Raw genomic sequence first — 20289 nt, forward strand, 5'->3', positions numbered from 1 at the left:
GGCAATCCTTGCCTAAGGGGTCACTCCCCAACTCTAAACCCTGGTGCCTATGCAATAGGCAGAAATGGCCAAAAATAAATCCTCCCCCCCACCGGGGAGCGACTCTTGCCCAAGAGATCTCTCCCCTTAACCCAGTTTCCTTTTTATTATAAATCCCTGGTGTCTAGTGGGCATTTCAAAAGCCTGATCGCTTTAAGATCCAGCTTTTTAATTACTCTGAGAGACTTCAAAGGGAAGGAAATTCCTTTCCTTCCCTTTGAAGCCTCTCAGGGCCCCCATCACATGATCGGAAGAGAAATGCTTTGTATTTCTCTTCCGATCGCGCTGGAAGCTGGGGATGTGGCCTCTGATGAGGTCAGCGTGCAAATACGTGCTGATGTCATCAGACGTCACTGGGGGGGTCAGGGGGGGTCGGGGTGGAAGGGGAAGGGCTTCCCCTTCCATCCCTGCCTTGGGGGGGTGGGAGGGAAGCCCACAGAGGGAGCGCTCAGTGCCGAGGACGTAATGGTTACGTCCTCGGCACATCAGCACTGTGCCGTAGGACGTAACCATTACGTCCACAGCACAGAAGCAGTTAAGGACATGAATAGAGGGCTTGGTAAAGACTTGTTTTAAAGTACGTTTTTAATTACTGCTGTCTCTGAGCACTGACAGGACTCACTTTACTTTATGCCCAGAATGCAGTCTCAGAGGGTCATAGCAGCAGCTCTTCACTGCCCCCATAGCAAACAGAGAAGGCCTGTTTTTTTTTAATTGTTTTATTTTAATTTAAAAAAAAACCTTCCCCAAGGGTGGTAGGGTGTGCAGCACACGTCAGGTATAACAGATCAAACTGCACCTTCATGTTGATTGTCTAGTTACATGCAGATGAAAAAGTAACTTCCAGTTATTATGCAGGTGAGACAATAATTCAGAGAGCACAGGCTACTGATACATTGATGCAGGAAGATGTCCTTCCATTTATGAATGGGCTTTGGGTGGGCCAAAGGGTTCCCTAGGGAGGGCCTAGCCCTCCTGGCCTATCCTCTAGAACCAAGCTTGTGTCTAAGTCTTCCCACAACACCTTAGAAATCGTCACAATCCTGTCTATTTGAGTGTACCATTTCTCATGATTTTCTCTCAAATTGGGGACATAGGCCCTCATTCTGACCTTGGCGGTCGGCGGAGAGGCGGCGGTCGGACCGCGAACAGACCGGCGGTAAAAAAAATGGCATTCTGAACGCGGCGGTCACCGCCGCGATCGACCGCCACTTCCCCACTCCGACAGCCACGGCGGTCATGACCGACGGGCTGGAGTCTGCGCACTCCGGTCCGGCGGTCGACCCAAGACCGCCAACGGTATCATGACCCTGCTTACCGCCGCGGTTTCTGGCGGTCGGGAACCGCCATGCGAACCATGGCGGTAGGCACTATCGGGCCAGGGAATTCCTTCCCTGGCACTGATAGGGGTCTCCCCCACCCCCCACTGCCCCCCGAGTCCTCCCCCCACACCCTCCACCCCCCTGCCACCCCCCAGAGGTGGTACGAACCCCCTCCCCACCCCCACCCCGACATGCACATACACGCACCCCGACATGCACACACCCCCAACATGCACATATACACACCCCCTACACACACATACACAACGGGGACACATACCCGCACACATACATGCCGACATGCGCACCCGCCGAACTACACACATTGCCCATAGGCACAGCAGCACTCCCCGCTCGCATGCACGCACTCACACAACCCCTCTACACACTCACACGCACACCCCCATGCACGCACACATCACACAACACCCCCCCACCCCCTCCCCTCACGGACGATCAACTTACCTTGTGCGTTGGTCCTCCGGGAGGCGACAGGAGCCATGGGGAGGTGACCGCCAACAGAAGACCGCCAACAGAAGACCGCCACACAGAAATGTGGGTCGTAATTCTGTGGGCGGTGTTCTGCTGGCATGGCGGTGGAGGTTGACCAGTCTCCACTTTCCCGCCGACCGCCAGTGTGGCTGCTGGCGGTTTTCTGGCGGAACGCTCCCAGCGGTCAGAATGCGCACAGCGGCATACCGCCGCGGTCGGCGGTCTTCACCGCGGCGGTAACTCGGCGGTCTTGCGAAAAGACCGCCAAGGTCAGAATGACCCCCATAGTTTGTAAACTAGAACAGATCAGCTCACGACCATGGAACATGTATGTAAGCTCCCCCCTTAACTTCCCATAATGTGATCTCCTTTACTGTCTCGTCTCCCATAGCTTCCCTTCTCAGCCTCACTGTGGAACTTTCCTTTTTTGCACTTTTTCCCTGAATTTCTCCAAATCACTCCATTCTGTGATGCATTCGATTAGTTCCTTCATGAGTTCTCAAGCCCTTTGGCTTCAGTGCCCTTAAGACCCTGTCACAAGCTGTCATTCTGGCATTCCTTCACAATTTCTTTCTCTGAGTCAGATCATATCAGCACTCATCTGCTCGTGACTTCATTTTTGCATAGCACTTACGTGCTACTCTTATAGCTTCTTTTACCAAGTATATCAGTTTGTTCACTGTAGAGTGTCTTAGAAAATCTAGTCCCACATTTCCCTTGATGAGCTCCTTGAGTTCAGTTTTCATCTGGGCAATGTTAATCTCTGTGAGGCTGATTCATTGGGTACTGGAGTTGCTCCAGAAGCTGCGGTCTGCACTGGAAATTTATGGTTCCTCCTGTTGGGTTTATGGGAAATATAGCATTTAGTGGCCCTGAAGCTACCTGACTGCCTGGGGCCGACTGATTTTGAGGACTTCTTGTGGTTAGGGGGACTGGCAGGGAGCTCATGCTGTTTGAAGTTTGGGTCGTGGTTTAATGGGCACTCAGGACCAATGAGGTCTGAGTGCTTCCTGTCTTAATGTTACTAGGGGTGCACTGGGCTCAGCACTCGGTCCAATAGGTCCATTTTCTGCAGGGTTTCGGGCTGTAATACTTGCTACCGGGGCTGCATTATAAGGCGGTGGTCTGGACCTAAGGAGTTCATTAATGAGAGCGTCCTCTTCTTTGCTTTCTGGGTATGTCTCATCTTTGCCATTTTTGAGAGGGTGAGATTGTCTTTTCCTAGGGCTTCACTGCCTATCACAGGATACAAGCCTGCAGTCTCAATCGCATCCTCCCACCACCTTCTCTGCCTCTTATCATCCTGAATGTTTAACAAAATGTAATGCAGATCTTTAGCACAAACCTCTTTCTATGTTTCTCACTTGCCCTCTGTTTCCAATGGTGTAGAACCTCATATTGTGTGGGACTAGGCTGAGGTTTCCAACCATACAGTGTGCTCCTCACATTTTGAAGCTTAGGTATGTGGGAAGTGCCACACAGCAGGAACTGTAATTCCCCATCTTTCTCAATACATTGATGCCATTGTTTGAGCCATACAAGTGTCTTTCCCCCTTGCTGGTGTGCCTTCAGGTGGAAACTTCTCTTCTCTTTTCGATCTTATCCTGCTTTTTCAAGAACAGTATCCCCATGATTTTGGTTTAAATATCAATTACCACCTTTCTTCACGTCCTTCTCACTCAGAGTTCCCATTCATTCTCCAATCACAGTGCGACCGAGTCAAAGGTCAGCCAATCGCAGCGTGGCTTTCAGCTTCAGCCAGCCTATCCCTACTCGACACCCTATGACGTAAACAGTCCATGTGATGTCGAACTCTTCTGATCTCTGCTCACTCTTGCTCTCTCGACATTTCTTTGTCTGCTTTCCTCTAAATGAAAAGAAGTGGTTATAAAGGCTACTCAATCAGAAGAACATTCACATGGCAGCAGATTCTTGACCTGCAGGAGTTTGCTCTGACTAATGTGCTTGTTCCTGTGTGCTCAGGAATGAATACAATTGGCCTTAGTTAGTATAACCTCACAATAGAAAATTACATCCTTATCTAGGCATGACAGATAGCGCTTCACAGTACATCTCACCTTACCAGACAATACAACAACTTGAAGTCTCTGAGTTACACCTAATGTACCTTTTATGAATGCAAGCTACCACAAGCACTTTATACAGCGCAACCATTTAAAATCCATGAAGAACATTAAAGAAACATTGATTATCGTCCCTATAGATCTAAGAGTCAAATCCACAAGGTAGTTCAATTAATAATTTGTCCACTCCATCTCAACACTCCATGTCTTACTACCAATCCACAATGCTCCTCTGTCCACTCCACATTCATTTACGCACATAGGTTTCCCTATTGATATTCACATTGTCATTTGCGTGTTTACTGCATCAGTCACCTTGTCTCCTCACGGCCATCACTGTTCACCATCGGGGTGTGGTCTAGATCAAATTGGATCTCAGGCACAACCTCAGTTCTCAGTTCTAAAGCTAATTTACCCATACGGGTCTCATTTGTACTTGACAGATCCAATTGGAACCATCAGCATTGCTACCAGATCTGCCAGCACAGAAATTACTCTTTGTGCACTGACTGTGGACTGGGAGCAGTGTAGTTCCTAATAGACTTTGGTACTCCACGCTGGACCTGTCTCTCTTAGTAATTGGAGTGGCATCTCTAGTAAAGAACAACAGAAAAGGAACATTGTTTCAAAATTTACCTAAATAAATAAAAGTACAGAAAGTCACAGGCGGGGCCATCTAGTTAAATCAGTAAGTATTAGAATCAGTAGGAGATACAGCAAAACTTTGTAGAGACCTAGTCAATCTCTGGTATAGATTCGTCTGAAAACATGTGAAAAAGGGTCTCCTCCCAACATAGAGGAATCTCTCCCTTTTAGAGGGCTTTGGACAAAAGCTTCATATATTTACAACTTTGGTGCATGGTTCCAAAAGCAGTAAAGAAATACATTTGAGGAGTCTCTCAATATCTAAAACATGGAGTTCCAGTGTTGACACCTTCTGCACTCGGTACATGAAATGCTACATAGTATGTTATTCAGGCTGGGACAGTTGCTCTGTCCTTGGGAAGGTACACTCTGCTCAGATAGTTGCAGGAAACCTTTTCAGAGCTAGTGAAAGTCTATGGGCCTGATTCCAACTTTGGAGGACGGTGTTAAACCGTCCCAAAAGCGACGGATATACCACCTACCGTATTACGAGTTCCATAGGATATAATGGACTCGTAATACGGTAGGTGGTATATCCGCCACTTTTGGGCCGGTTTAACACCGTCCTCCAAAGTTGGAATCAGGCCCTATGTGTCTTTATTATGACACAGAATAAACAGTTTAGATCACATGTTAAACAGCAACATCATGAAAGGGAGTACCTTGAGGCCTAAGCAGTCCTAAGTCAAAGAAATATGAAATTCTTACACGCTAAACATTACGGGCCAGATGTATGAAAAAAGCCTTTTGCGAATCGGAAATAGCAATTTTTAAGAAATCGCTATTTCTGATTCAGAAAATGCAATGTATCATATTTGCGATTCGGTAATAGCGATTTCTTAAAAATCGCAAATGCTATTATCGAATTGCAAATTGCGATACCAGCTCCCATTCACAGCTATGGGCCTGTCGGCCCATATTTGCGAATATTTTGCATGTCCCAAATTGCGAATTCCTAACTGGAATTCGCAATTTTGGGAAATGCAAAGTCCAGGGTGCAGGGGGCCTAAGGCACCCTCTGCTGCACCCAATTTTTTTTTTAACAACATGTAAGGTGTAAACATGCTAAAAGGGATTGTTTAATTTAAATGTATATTTTAAAAATGCATTTTAAATGCATTTGTAAAATTTGCACATGGTTACCACCAAGTTCAACTTGGTGGTAATAGCGATTCCTTAATGCTCAATTCGCATTAAGGAATTGCTTCATACATTTGCTTTAGAAATCGCAAACAGGGATTCCTTATTTGCGATTTCTTATTTAGAGAGTTGCAATTTGCGACTCTCTAAACAGGGCCGCAATTTTACGGAAACGCTATTTTAGCGATTCCTTAAAATTACATTCAGAATGCCTTTGATACATTCTGAAAGGGCTTTTTGCATTCGCACCGTTTGCGAATGCAAAAAGCTTTGATACATCTGGTCCTACATTTTTGAAATGTTTAGCAATCCACATTCTCATCTGTGTCATTCTGTGCACAGCATTGATGCACAATTGTAGCCTTACTTATGTTTTTGTGGAATGCCCTGGATTTAGGTACTCAAGATCTGGTCACCCTAATTTGATGATTATTTCTTTCGTTCAGTCTGATTCAAACTGCTCTTGTACTATCAGATTAGAGTGATAATAGATTAGATAAGGATGGTGTTTGCGCAAAGCTAACTTGGTGTAAACTCGAAACCCCATTATGTCCACCAGAACGGATCTTCTTCTTGAATAGAGGCAATGTTAAGTTATGTAACATTATAATGACAGTGAAGCAGCTTAGTAATGATAGAGAAAAGTACGTTTGCAAACTATAAAGGTTTATTTGCAAATTAGTAATGTTACTGTTAGAAATGGGGTCTTTAGTTGGCAGTCGGTTTGCACAATGTCCAAGTAGGGACCCTCACTCTAGTCAGAATAAGGGAGATACCCAGCTCAGATAACCCCTACCTACCCCCTTTGTAGCTTGGCACGAGCAGTCAGGCTTATCTCAGAAGCAATGCACATAACACACAGTAAGACAGTGAAAACACTACAAAAGGACACCACACCAGTTTTAGAAAAATAGCCAATAGTTATCTGTGTAAAACAAGACCATAATGAGAAAAATCCTACATACAGTAAGAAATATATGAATTTTTGCAAGAATTAACTTAAAAATACAGTTCCTTGAAGTTGATAGCTCCATCTGGGGCTATCACAGTGTCGAACAGTTCAGGCTGTCCACAGTGTCGCAGACCAGCTACGCTATAGGGGAGACCCGCAAAGTGTACCTTGGAAATGCAGGGCGTCATGATCCTCGCAATGAGACCTGGAGGTCGGTGCGGGGGTCGTTGGGCCCTTGAAGTCAGACGCGTTGCAGATCAAACTCCGGGTTGATGAAGAAGTCAAGAGCGCTGGTGTGGATGGCTTCTGGGCTGCAGTGCGAAGCAGGATGATGCGACGTGCAGTGCCCACAGGTCACGGTGATGGCAGTGGCTCTGTGACTGCATCCTGTGGCGTAGTTGAGACAGAGCTGCAGTGTGAAGCGGGGCGGTGCAGTGTCTCCTGGTTATAATACAGGCAGCGGTGTTGCTGAAGCGCTGTTGTCGGTAGACCCAAGGGAGCAGTGGGGCGCTGGGCAGGCTCCGTTCGGCACCCACGGGTCGCAGTGCTGACCGGGGCGTCTGTTGACGACACTGAAGTTGATAGCTCTGGCGTCGGTGGACCAGGGCTGCGATGTGGGATGGGATTGTGTGTCATGTACCTCACGAACAGTGTCCTCGGGCCATGGTGCAGTCAGCGGCGTCCGTGTTGGTGTTGAGCGGCGGCATCAGGATCGTCAAGGCTGTGGTGTGGCAAGATCATGTGGAGTGCGGGGCCCACTGGTCACAGTGCAAGCAGCGGCTCGGTTATGGTGTCTGGTGGCGGTGAGACGAGGGTTGCGGTGCGACATGGGGCACGGATCCATGTGGCGTCACCAGGTCACGGTGCAGTTAGCAGCGTCGTTGATGGTGTAACAGTGGTTTTTCTTCAGTTGCAGCACAAAACACAAAGTTGCCAGTGCTGTAGACAGATGAAGCTGAAGTCTTTGATATACCTGACACTTCCAACAGGAGTCCCACTCCAAGCTCTTGAAGAAACTTCACAATCAGGATACACAGCAAAGACCAGTCTTTACCCATTTAAGACAGAAACAGCACCTGGAGGCCAACCCAACATGGTACACACAGCATAGGGGCAGTACTCCTCCTCCAGCTCTTCAGCTCTTCTCCTTGGCAGAGGTTCCTCTTGATTCAGAAGTGTTCTAAATGTCTGGGGTTTTGGGTCCACTACTTATACTAGTTTTGCCCTTTGAAGTAGGCAAACTTCAAAGGAAAGTCTTTGTTGTCCACAAGATCCTGCCATGCCCAGGTCTGGCTCCAGGCACACTTCAGGGGGCCGGAGACTGCATTGTGTGAGGACATCCACAGTCCTTTCAGGTGTAAGTATAAGCTCCACCCTACCCACTCTAGCCCAGGAGACTCATCAGGATATGCAGGCTACACCCCAGCTCCCTTTTGTCACTGTCAAGAGGGAATTCACATTAGCCAACTGTCAGTCTGACCCAGACGTGGAATCCACAAGCAGCCAGAGGCCCAGAATGTTTAAGCAAAAAATGCCCACTTTCTAAGAGTGGCATTTTCAAACTGTTACTCTAAAAAACAACTTTACCAAGAGATGTATTTTTAAATTGTGGGTTTGAAGACCCCAAACTCCACATTTCTATCTGCTCCCAATGGGGAACTGCACTTAAAGATATTTAAAGACAGTCCCCATGTTAACCTATGAGACAGATAGGCCTTGAAACAGTGAAAAAATAATTTGGCAGTATTTCACTGCCAGGACATGTAAATCACATCAGCATATGTCCTACCTTTAACATACACTGCACTTTACCCATGGGGTTACAAAGGGCCTACCTTTGAGGTGCCTTACATGTACAAAAAGTGAACGTTTGCGCCTGGCAAGTGGGTACACTTGCCAGGTCGAATTGGCAGTCTAAAACTGCACACACAGACACTGCAGTGGCAGGTCTGAGGCATGTGCACAGGGCTACTCATGTGGGTGGCATAATAAGTGATGCAGGCCCACTAGTAGCATTTGATTTACGGGCCCTGGGCACACACAGTGCACTTTACTAGGGACTTACCAGTAAATCAAATATGCCAGTCATGGATAAACCAATCACCAGTACATTTTAGACAGAGAGCATATACACTTTAGCACTGGTTAGCAGTGGTATAGTGCCAAGAGCCCTAAAGCCAACAAAAACAGGTCAGAAAAAATAGGAGGAAGGAGGCAAAATGTTCAGGGATGACCTTGCAAAAAGACCAACTCCAACAGTTCCAATCTTAATCAATAAATTAGTCTTAAATCAAGATTCACCTGAATACGGCATACATGAATATGGTCTAAAGAAATTCTGCTTAGTAAAGGGGAACATTGCCTTGCTAAATATAAAGTTTTTTTCAAAATGGAGTAAGTCACCTAGGCCAATTCCTGCCAACTTTAAATGCACATAGGCTAACTAAAAGCAATGCTAACAAAAAGGGGAGAAGGAGGGTTTGATGGGACTGGGTCTGTCCTCATTAGAACTTCGGTTACTGTACAAAAAGGCCCACTCCGCAGGAACTTCCACAGGGAGAAATTTTGTATGAAAACCCCTCACCCACCAGGGCATGCTTCACTATTGGGTTTCCTCCTGTTCTGCTACAGAACAAGGCGTGCTGTGACTGAAGGAATACGTGGGAGCACTGATGGTTTCAACAACGTGAATGCTAAAAGGGATAGGAGTGGGGGGGGGGTCTTGTCTTGTGATGGGTGGGCAACTTGACGGCTAGAAACTAGAAAATATGAAAGCGGGGAAAGCAATAACTGCAACAGAGGGTGGGAGGGCACTACAGAAAGCTGCAGTTTTAGGAGTAAGCAGCAATGGAGGGTCGTGAGGAGGAAAACAAGGGCAGGCGGTGAAAAAGCAATAGCAGCAATGAAGTACGGGTGGGCAGGAAAAAGCCACAATAGCAGTGGAGCAAGGAGAGGGTGGGGATATACTAAGCAACAGCAGTCAAGGTGGGAGGGTGGGCAGAGAAAAAGCAACAGTGGAGACAGACAGTATGGAGGAAAGGTAAGTGTACGCTAACTAAGAGCAGCAATGGAGGGAGAGTGGTTGGAAATAAGCAAAATCAGCTCTAGAAGGAGAGGAAGGCTGGCAGACAATAAACAGTGGCAATGGAGGAAAGATGAGAGAGCAAAAGCAGTAGCAGCAATGTAGGGAGGGTGGCCATTTAAAAAACAAAGGTTGCAAGGTAGCAATGGAGGGAGCATGGACAGGGAAAAAGCAACAGCAGCAATGGAAGAAGAGGATGCTGGGAAAACACTAGGCAACAGTGGCAGTGGAGCAAGGGTGGGAGGGTAAAAGCAACAACAGCAATGTTGGGAGGGAGGCAGGGAAAAAGCAATGACAGCAACGTAGAGAGGTTGGATTGTACTTCTGAATATCTACCTCTAGAATATTGTCATATGAGAATATTGAGGTCAAAATACTGAGGGACAAAATATCAATAGACCAGAGCAAATAGGGGAGTGTAGATTTACTATTCCTAACTCCACATCTGCATACCTTGAAGATATATGTTCTGCGAAGGTACAAGTATGTAAGAAAATTTCGACCTACTTATCTGTTGATATTTTTTTTGTTGAAGTTTTGTTCTTGATATTCTGTCCCATCGATGTTCAGCGTTTGATATTCAAGGTGCACACCAGGAGGATGGGTGTGGAAAAAACAACAGTGCAATGTAGGATGGGTGAATGGACACTAAGGATCAGTGGTAACGCAGGGAGGGTGGCTGGGGAAAAAGCAACAGTGGCAACGGATGGATGGCGGGCTAGGAAAAAAACTGCAGCAAGAGAAGGATGGTGGGTGGATACTAAGCAACAGTGGCAATGGAGTGAGTGTGGGTGGGAAAAAGCAACAGCAGAAATTCTGAGAGGGTGGATTTTCAGCTCAAAAGCAGTGGCCCACAAAATTGCACTTTTGGCAAATGTGCCATGTGATCTAGCAAAATGCTGTCACAGTTCAAGAGAGCACATGGCTGAATTTGATTTCACCACTGTTCTGTAATAAAAGTTAGCCTTGGCCTACTGTTCATGCCTCACTGACATCTTCACTTCCTCCACTGTCAACTTTGCCCAATCCATCCACCTTGCTCTCTTGACAACAGCCACAACCTTACTGTGCTCCTCCAGCGTGTGATTCCCCTTATTCCAACAGTTGATCCTGAAACTGGATCCTGCCAACCAGGAAAACCTGAAAGAGTTTTCATGCCCCCTCACACACTGTTCTGCCACAACATTGAATGAACTAAGAGAATAAAAACAATGCCATAAACTCTTCCCCTCTAATTCGGTCACTCATAAATATAACTCCAACAAGTGATATATGTTCCCAAAAACAGACAGATGAGCACCATCTTGCCTAACAATTGAGTGATACTCCTGGACAATCTCCTTATAATGAAAAACAGAAATTCCTACAAACTCTTTACATCTTTCCGTTCACCTTCCTGTGCTGTTTCTCTACAGGGTTAGGCTTCCATGCACCCCTCCAAACCCAGCTCTTCCCCTACCAAGACACAACTATCTGAGCTCCATCCAGCCTCAATTGCTTGCTAAAAGTCATCTTTGCTGCCTGTTGTGCAGCCCACTGAACCAAAGAATGTCCAACAATCCAAGCAGCTGTGATTGGACTAAACAGGCCAGCAAGATAACTTTAGAAGAGAAAAACAAAATATTAACAAGGAAATAGAAAAATATCACACAATTTATGTATCCTAATGTAGCATTTGTAGCAATCTGAAGACCGTCTGCTCTAAACTTGCCAGCTTTCCTTCAGTTGCAGCCCCAACCCAAAAAGAGTGGTTGCCATACTCATTAGCTAGCAAACCCAAATCACTGAAAGGAAACGCAGCACTTTCATAACCTGAAAGGCTGATAACACTGACCCATCTTTGTGTATGGAAACGTGCCTTAGAAATTCTCCCCTTAACCTATTGAATTCAAATTATTTAGTTATTGAACAACAATTCAGTATATCCGATCTGAGCAGTAAAACATCCTGCCCTCTTCCTAATTGATCTGTTTTACTCTTTCTCAACCAGATCCTTACCTCCTCAGATGAAACCACTACGTTTGTACATGCTAAACTGGGGACATATTTTACCCCCAATAATTCAGAAGTATGAAATGCCCCAGCATAAAGCCACGCCATGCAAAGGGAAAATAAACCCACTTCGGAAACTGATATGCATAAAATAACAACCTATCTAAAACATTCTGTAACAATGACAACGAAATAGGCCTTCATCTATCCTGCTTCACCCCACCCTCCTGGGCCAACCCTGACAAAATTCTCCTACAAACGTCCCCCAACATGGATTCATGACAGCAAAAACACTTTCCATACAATTAAATACCGGCACATTTTCAAGAAATGGTCACTGCAAAATTCCCTTTGAAAACTCACTCACTCATAAACTTTAATGCATCTGCATGTCTGTGCTCCATATAATCATCCCCCCAGAATGCAAAATGTCCTGCCTTACCAGTAGATACACATTTTTAGAGGAAGGTGCTACCGACCTCTTGCTTAGATTAAGTATCCTCATATCCCCCACTCCCACAGATCCTCAGGCATCTTGGTCTTCTCCACTTCCGATCCTGGTGCCAGACCACAGAACGTCTTATTGAGGACAAGATCATTCAACCACAATGTTATTATCCACCCCAGGTACATATCTCGCTCTGAGATAATGTTGAACTTCAAACAAGCCAGTAGAAAACCCTGCAAGAACCACAAAACTCTCTCTTCTCTGGCCTTTGGGGAATTCACCATGACCACAACTGTTTGGTTCCCTACATTGAATGTGACTGTTCTGTGGAAAAAATTCAAAAAGTAAATTCTCCTTTTCTGTGTCAACCAAACCTCCGACCATGATTCTGCCATCCATTTTCCATCCCAAAACAGGCCAAAATCATGTGAACCTGCTGCATCCGAATAAATCTGTACTTGCCACAGCCGTTCATCCTGTAAAGACAATATGGTCACACCTTCAAAAAATGTGATCCAAATCCACAAATCTGCACGCACCCTGGCTCTCATTCATACTCTATGGTGAGGTGAGAATTGTACCAGATAAAGAAAAAACTAATCTCCTGCAAAAGCAAGTCAAGCCCTGGCTATCCAGCAAGCAATGTTTAAATGACCCACAAGACATTACATTTTCCTTAGTTCCATCTTCTTTGATGTGACCACTTCTTCTAACAGTTGTATCAACACCTGAACCTTATCTTGAGGTAAGCACACCTCCATATTTATACAACAAAACGCGATCCCTACAAAAGTCAGTTTAGTCAAAGGTCACTCAGTCTTTTCTGGCGTCAGAGGGAGACCAAGCTACATTACAAGCCCTACAAAAACAGCTAGAGGAGTACCACATTCTCCACAAAAGAAAATCATCCAAATAGTGTGTAAAATCTGAAACCACTCCTGAATTTAAGAACAACACTGCCAAAAAACAGCTAAACATTTCAAGTAACGAACAAGAAACTGAAGTGCCCATCAGCAACATTCCGTTGACATAAGTACCTCCTTCAAACTGCAAACCTATCAATGAAAAATATTCTGGCTGAATCTGCAGCAGCTTGACTTGGCCAACTCCGCTCCTATTTCACAGGCATGCACCATAGCCATGGCATCATCTATAGAAGCACATTTTACTGCAGAATCTTTTCCTACAATTAAATAGTAAGATTTATGAATCTAAATTCTCCTTGTTGTGTTTTTTGGGACTACACCCTGTGGTGAGATTGTCCACTGTCCATTGCTAAAAGGACTGACAATTCTGCCTTCTAGCACCACTTTCTGTAATTTGTTCAGTACCACTGCTGCCTTAGAATCTGCTGATTTAACGTCTGGCACACCTATGCAATCTAAGACCCTGATAACATAACTTGAAACCTTCTGTAAAGCCCCAGTGAGACTTAGCTTCATCCTGTTTGGGGTAAAGGCTTAACCAATAACTCAGGGCTTCCAGCTTAAATAGTGTATGCCCCCTTTCCTCCAATTTGTTGTCCACTACCCAAATATTGTCTGCCCTGCCAGTTGAATTGCCCCATACAATGCGTGACCAAGTGTTTTCCTCTACAATTGGAACAATTATGTCTAAATGTACACTCCACCCTGATGCAAATTCCTCTTTTAAAGGACTAGCATGCTCCATTTTGCAGCATTTGTTCCCTTCATGCAAAACCCACCCGGAACTGGGTGGGACACCCCTGAAAGGGCCTGTATGAAATGGGAAGACCACTTGCTCTGTGAGCTAATGGAACCAGCCTAGCCAGCCGCATTCACTGCATCCAGAATTCATTATCCAAATCGCCCCATTCTTTTTCAATATTTACCACTAACCTTGCCTGAAACTCCTCATCATACCTGAACCATGCAAAACTACCATAGTCCTGTGCCCTTCACACCACATCCATGTATTTGAAAGCAGTGATGCATTGCTCCGGATGGCGTACGCAGTAGACCCTTGTATATATTAAAAAGGCAGAAGTCCAATTCTCTATCGTGAAAGGGTAGTCTAGGTCGCCATGCTAGCACCCATTCTTCTTCCTTTGAACCTTCTTTAGCCTGAATTTCCCTATTAAACAGCGTAAATACATAAATAAAGTCTGTTTCTCACTTTTTCTCTTTGGTACCTTGTGTCAAATGAACCTCTAAAGGCATTGAAATCGCCATTTATGCCAACTTTTTGTATTTAACACTCTCTTCTGTGTTATCCTTACCTACTGTGTCCTTTGCCTTAGCGTCATCCCTCTCTTTTCCTGTGACAGGAGTATTATTATCCTCTATACCCACCATATCACTTCAAGACTGAGGCACTGAAAGCTGAGCCATGTTCTCCCTGCCTGTGACACTACTTGCTGCCTCTCCTTTTCAGGACTATTACCAAACCCCACAAACACCACCCACAATATGTGCTGCTTATTTACAAAATCACCCTTCCTTTCCTATATCTTTGATAGTTCATTACCTTGCTGTAATGTCCTCGGAACAAATTACTGTGCCACCCCTGAACTTTGCATACCAAACAATTTTTCCTGAGTGTCTATCATCTTCCCTGGGAGCTGTTAAACACAAACTCTCTGCCTGGATATATACCCAACCCTCCTAGGCCATACCCCCTTCCTTGTCTCTGGAACCATCTCCTCTGTTTGATTACCTATAATCTCACCTTCTTCCAATGACCCATCATCTCCAAAATTCAACTCTTGTTGCATATCTCCCCACATTCATCCAAAATCCCACTCATTCTTGCAATCGTACTCAGTATTTCATCTTCACCAACGCCTTCATTCTCTAAGTTTAAAATCCTTCACGTCTTAGCTGGGAAGGTCACTCTGGTTCTTTCCCTTTCTTCACTCCAGAGCCCACACATCATTTCGAATGTGATCAGGGTTTGGAAATTTCCACTGACTGAATGAAATCAAACAGTTAGAGTCTCAGAAATCTACAATTTACCAATAGGGTGAAATGAACAAAACCCTAAAAATTGCTTCAAATGAAAAAAAAACTTCCGTTAGCTCCTCCACCTGCTTTCAATGAAAAAGATAATCACCCTGATAATCCTAAATGTTTCCAAGGCAATTTTATAACAGTTCCCGAAGTATGTATTGAAAACTCAAAGGAACCATACCAAGTACATGGTCACAGTCAATACCAAGTACATGGTTGCAGTCAGTATGGATCTGGAAATGAATAAAAAAGGGGTTCAAAATAAAGCAGCAGAATTTCATTGAAAAACTTTCTGCACTTTTCAAAACCCATCATTCCGATAATAAGCAAACAATTGGAAACAAACACAAAACAAAAGGTAGAATAGCCTAAGAATAGAGAACGGGGGAAAGGCGTCATACTTCATTAGCCATTAATGCAGAAGAAAAGTAGAGGTTCTGTCAGTGTCACTTAAAAATAAGGAAGACAGAGGTCTCGAAAATGAAACTGAATTCAAAACTACGAAGACACCATGTGACAATTCATAAACCGTTTATATTTTGAAGTGTCTAAGAGTCAGCCACCTAATTTCATTCAAAAACTTGATAGATTCTAGAAGAAGTCAAGGTGTAGTTGGATTGTACAGTAATGGGATTTCTACCACGCGGAGCATTAAGCTTTTCACATCTCTGAAAACATTTTACTTGGTATGTTTTAGGTCATTATAATTTATATAATTGATTTCTCGATGAGAAGATGGCAATCCATGTACATTTGGGTTACATAATGTTCTTAAAATATTGTATATGTTTTCATTCAAAAATAATACATTTCTTGGTTTCTATTTAGCTAGCTTTGCAAACAAAAATAACAAGCATTGGCAAAGCCAATAGATCTTCCTTTTTCTGCCCATTCCACTAGATATGTGTGACATATTGGCGGTCATTCTGACCCTGGCGGTCAAAGACCGCCAGGGCGGAGGACCGCGGGAGCACCGCCGACAGGCCGGCGGTGCTCCAATGGGGATTCCGACCGCGGCGGTAAAACCGCGGTCGGACCGGCAACACTGGCGGGCTCCCGCCAGTGTACCGCCGCCCCATTGAATCCTCCAAGGCGGCGCAGCTTGCTACGCCGCCGAGGGGATTCCGACCCCCCCTACCGCCATCCAGATCCCGGCGGTCCGACCGCCGGGATCCGGATGGTGGTAGGGGGGGTTGCGGGGCCCCTGGGGGCCCCTGCAGTGCCCATGCCACTGGCATGGGCATTGCAGGGGCCCCCGTAAGAGGGCCCCTAAATGTATTTCACTGTCTGCTGCGCAGACAGTGAAATACGCGACGGGTGCAACTGCACCCGTCGCACAGCTTCCACTCCGCCGGCTCGATTCCGAGCCGGCTTCATAGTGGAAGCCTCTTTCCCGCTGGGCTGGCGGGCGGCCTGAAGGCGACCGCCCGCCAGCCCAGCGGGAAAGTCAGAATTACCGCCGCGGTCTTTCGACCGCGGAACGGTAACCTGACGGCGGGACTTTGGCGGGCGGCCTCCGCCGCCCGCCATGGTCAGAATGAGGGCCATAGTCCCCTCTAGCCCCCAAAGCTCTCCTTGCTCTCCTTTCTTTAGTCTATCTGCCACCCATGCCCACTTTCCTGCTGAAATGTTCTTGTTGCCCTTTAACTGTGCACGTCCACCTGTTGAGCTGCCTACTGGAACAGAGGGAGCAATCACCCTATTCTCCACATCCCATCTCTGCACCTCATTAATCATTGGACTGCATTGCCTCTCAATAACCTGCACGTGTTGTAACATGGCACATTCTTTAACATCCTTGCTATGCTCCCTCATTAAATTATTAATGTGCACCATAAATCCACCATCCATCGCCTCCACACTTGTGCCATCCTGCTTATCTGATATTAATATGGTGTGCAGCTCCCTATCGCTGGAGGCTGCTGTATTTGTTGCTGCTAATGGCCTTTTCCGTAACGTATGACTCATCATCATTGCTGTTGGCAGGGCTCTTGCCCTCTCTTGTGCAGCGTGCACTAAGACGCTCTCAGTCACCTGAAATTAAACTGCTCGTGCAGTCTGAAAACATTTGGCCATGATTGGGTATTTCTCATGTTTGCCTTCCCACGTCTTCATTACAAATTTCCTTTTTACTTTGCATTGTGCATGCTTTGTAAGCAGCTGTGACCATGCAAATACTGCCACTGCAAACCCTAAAAACGGCACTGTCTTCGGGCACCACACACCAACCCATGCCTACTCAAAGACAACCTCCCTGAGGCAAATCATCCCAACCTTCTACGTGCAATACTTTCCGGATGGCAACAACTTTACTGATTCCAGCCCTGCTTGAAAATATTCAAATTGAACACCAAATGCTTTGGCCTAATTTTTATTAAAACCTCACAATACTTCCCTCTTGGCGTGACAACGGCCAAAGAGGCCATTTCACACCCAATACTGCCACCTGTCACTTGGCATCTCCCCCTTGTCACTAGGCCAATTGTGCCATTGTGTCACAGACCATGCCACTTGCCAGAAATGTTCGGGGGAAGACTGGACATGCCAGTCTCCCCCTGGACCACCATGGGGGTTATGTCATAGGCTTAGTGCGGGGGGAACTGGCTGGTTTAGGCATTGCAAAGCAAGGAGACAGGTATAGCAACTCCATGTTCCATTTATTTTTTATTTCTTCCTAAAATAAAATTAATTGTTTGTTGGGCATATCTTTTCAGGCTATAGCCCTTTGGTTGTGGAAAGCACCTCCCATTTAGCTCAGAACCATCGTTGAGGTGCTCCATTTTCGAAGAGACATGAAAACCTGGCGTTTCCTTGCTAGACCTACCTAACTACCTCTCAGTCTCCACTGTGGCAGATGTTGCACTATACAAATTGCTTTTCAAGTAATATAACATTATGTAACATAATGGACAGCAATGAATTAGAGGCGATGTACATTGTTTGACAAATTGCAATGTCATAATGTTGTTCTAATCAATAATATTTACAAATATTTATGTGTGCAGAGCAAATCTTTGTAATTTTACCATGCAATATTAATGGGTTTTTCATTATTCTTGTCACAGAATGCAAGACCAAGGTGTAGAAGCCTCTGCTTCGATATCTCAACTTCTAAGAGAAACTTATTTAGCTGAAAGAGAGATGCATAAAGCAGAGAGTACAAGTCATGAATCTGATTCAATGCATCATCCAAGTTATGTAGTTACTCAAAATCTGGCTGAAGCGGTAAAAAACCCAGATCAAATTTCTGATCTCTCTGCCTTTCTGACCCAAGAAGAGTTAGACAAAAGCGTGAGCTTGGCAATACAAGAAATTCATCAAACGCCACAAGAAATCAAACAGTTAGAGTCTCAGAAAACTGCACTTCACTCAGCAGAGGAAATGAACAAAACTCTAAAAATTGTTTCAAATGAAAAAAACCTTCAATTAGCTCCTCCATCTGCTTTCAGTGAAAAAGATAATCACCCTGATAATCCTAAATGTTTCCATGACAATTTTGTAACAGTTCCCAAAGAATCCATTGAAAGCTCACAGAAAACATACCAAGAACATGGGTGCAGTCAAGTTGGATCTGGAAAGGAATCAAAAAAAGAGTTGAAAAATAAAGCAGCAGATTTTATTGAAGAACTTTCTGCACTTTTCAAAACCCATAATTCTAAAAAGATCAGGCCGAAAATATGCAAAAAACATGGAAGCAAACACAAAACAAAAGGTGGAATAGCACAAGAATGCAGAACGGACTACACAAATATGTCAGAAAATAGGGAAAGACACCATACTTCAATACCCATTAATGCAGAAGAAATGGTAGAGAGTCCGTCACCGTCACTTAAAAATAAGGACAACAAAGGTCTCGAAAATGAATCTGAATTCAAAACTATGGAGACATCATCTGAGAATTCACAACCGGCTTTATATTTTGAGGCGTCAATGAGTCAGCCACCCAGTTTCATTCAAAAACTTAAGAGCAGAGAGATTCTAGAAGGAGCCAAAGTGCAGCTGGACTGTACGGTAATGGGATTTCCAGCACCTAATGTGCGGTAAGCATAATAAACTTTTCATATTTCTGAAAACATTTTACTTGGTATGTTTTAGGTCATCCAAATGTACATAAGTGATTTATCATTGACATTTTGAAAACTACAGAGGCATCATCTGAGAATTCGCAAACAGCTTTATATTTTGAGGCGTCTGAGTCGGCCACCTAGTTTCATTGAAAAACTTGATCGCACAGAGATTCTAGAAGTCAAGGTGCAGCTGGATAGTAAAGTAATGGGATTTCTAGCACCATATGTGTGCTAAGCATATTAAGCTTTTCACATTTCTGGAAAAATGTTACTTGGTACGTTTTAGGTCATCATAATTTAGATAAGTAATTTATCATTGAAATGATAGCCAGATGTGTACTTTTGAGTTAGACGTTTTCAAAATATTGTACATGTTTTCATTAAAAAATAATGCAGTTCTTCGTTTTTTACTAAGCTACTTTTGCAAAAAACTAAAACAAAAAACCCATCACCATTCATATTTGCCTCCCTTCAGAGTTTTCAAAAGCTGCAAGCGACCCTTTCCTAATGCAGGGTGCATACCTTAAACTGTTTAATGGACGTTCCTTGAGTCAGACTCCAGTGTTTGCTGAAGCAGGCTGCAGTACCTTAAATTGCTACTAGAGGTTCCTACATCAAAGACAAGTATCCATATCAATCAATTTATTGTTTAGTTAATAAAAAACATAAAAAACCTTTGATGCATATTCACACAACCAGTACAATTATTTCTAAAGCTCAGAGTGCAACCTCGTGACATCCAAAGAATAAGATTAGCTACAGTAAAATCATTTAGATTGCTAAAAACTGAAACAAACAAATAAAACACCCACGCCCTGAGTGGTAAAAATGCGGTAGTACATAGTAGTGGTTTTAGGCATGACTGGCAGTTAAAAAGTGCTGCGTGTGATATAATTAACAGGTTGAAAGTCAGTGATTCGACGTCGAAGGTGACCTTTGAGTTCTTTCACATATTTACCGCACCTTGATAAATATCTTGGATCAGACCGGGAAAAACATATGGAGGAGGCCTCCTGACAGGTGCGGGCCACCTTCATCAAGAAAATTGGTTTCAGTA

At 44.6% G+C, this 20289-nt stretch overlaps 1 protein-coding gene across 1 annotated transcript in view; it reads left to right on the forward strand.

Annotated features, from left to right (window-relative positions):
* MYPN (myopalladin) overlaps positions 1–20289 on the forward strand; it is a 2801288-nt gene that overhangs the window by 297628 nt on the left and 2483371 nt on the right. Inside the window, exon 2 of the mRNA XM_069240514.1 lies at positions 18231–19205. Coding sequence (XP_069096615.1) covers positions 18232–19205 — 974 coding nt within the window. The 5' untranslated portion in view covers position 18231. The remainder of the gene's footprint in view (positions 1–18230; positions 19206–20289) is intronic.

The sequence above is a fragment of the Pleurodeles waltl genome, chromosome 6 (genome assembly GCF_031143425.1).
Source record: "Pleurodeles waltl isolate 20211129_DDA chromosome 6, aPleWal1.hap1.20221129, whole genome shotgun sequence".
Classification (NCBI taxonomy): domain Eukaryota; kingdom Metazoa; phylum Chordata; class Amphibia; order Caudata; family Salamandridae; genus Pleurodeles; species Pleurodeles waltl.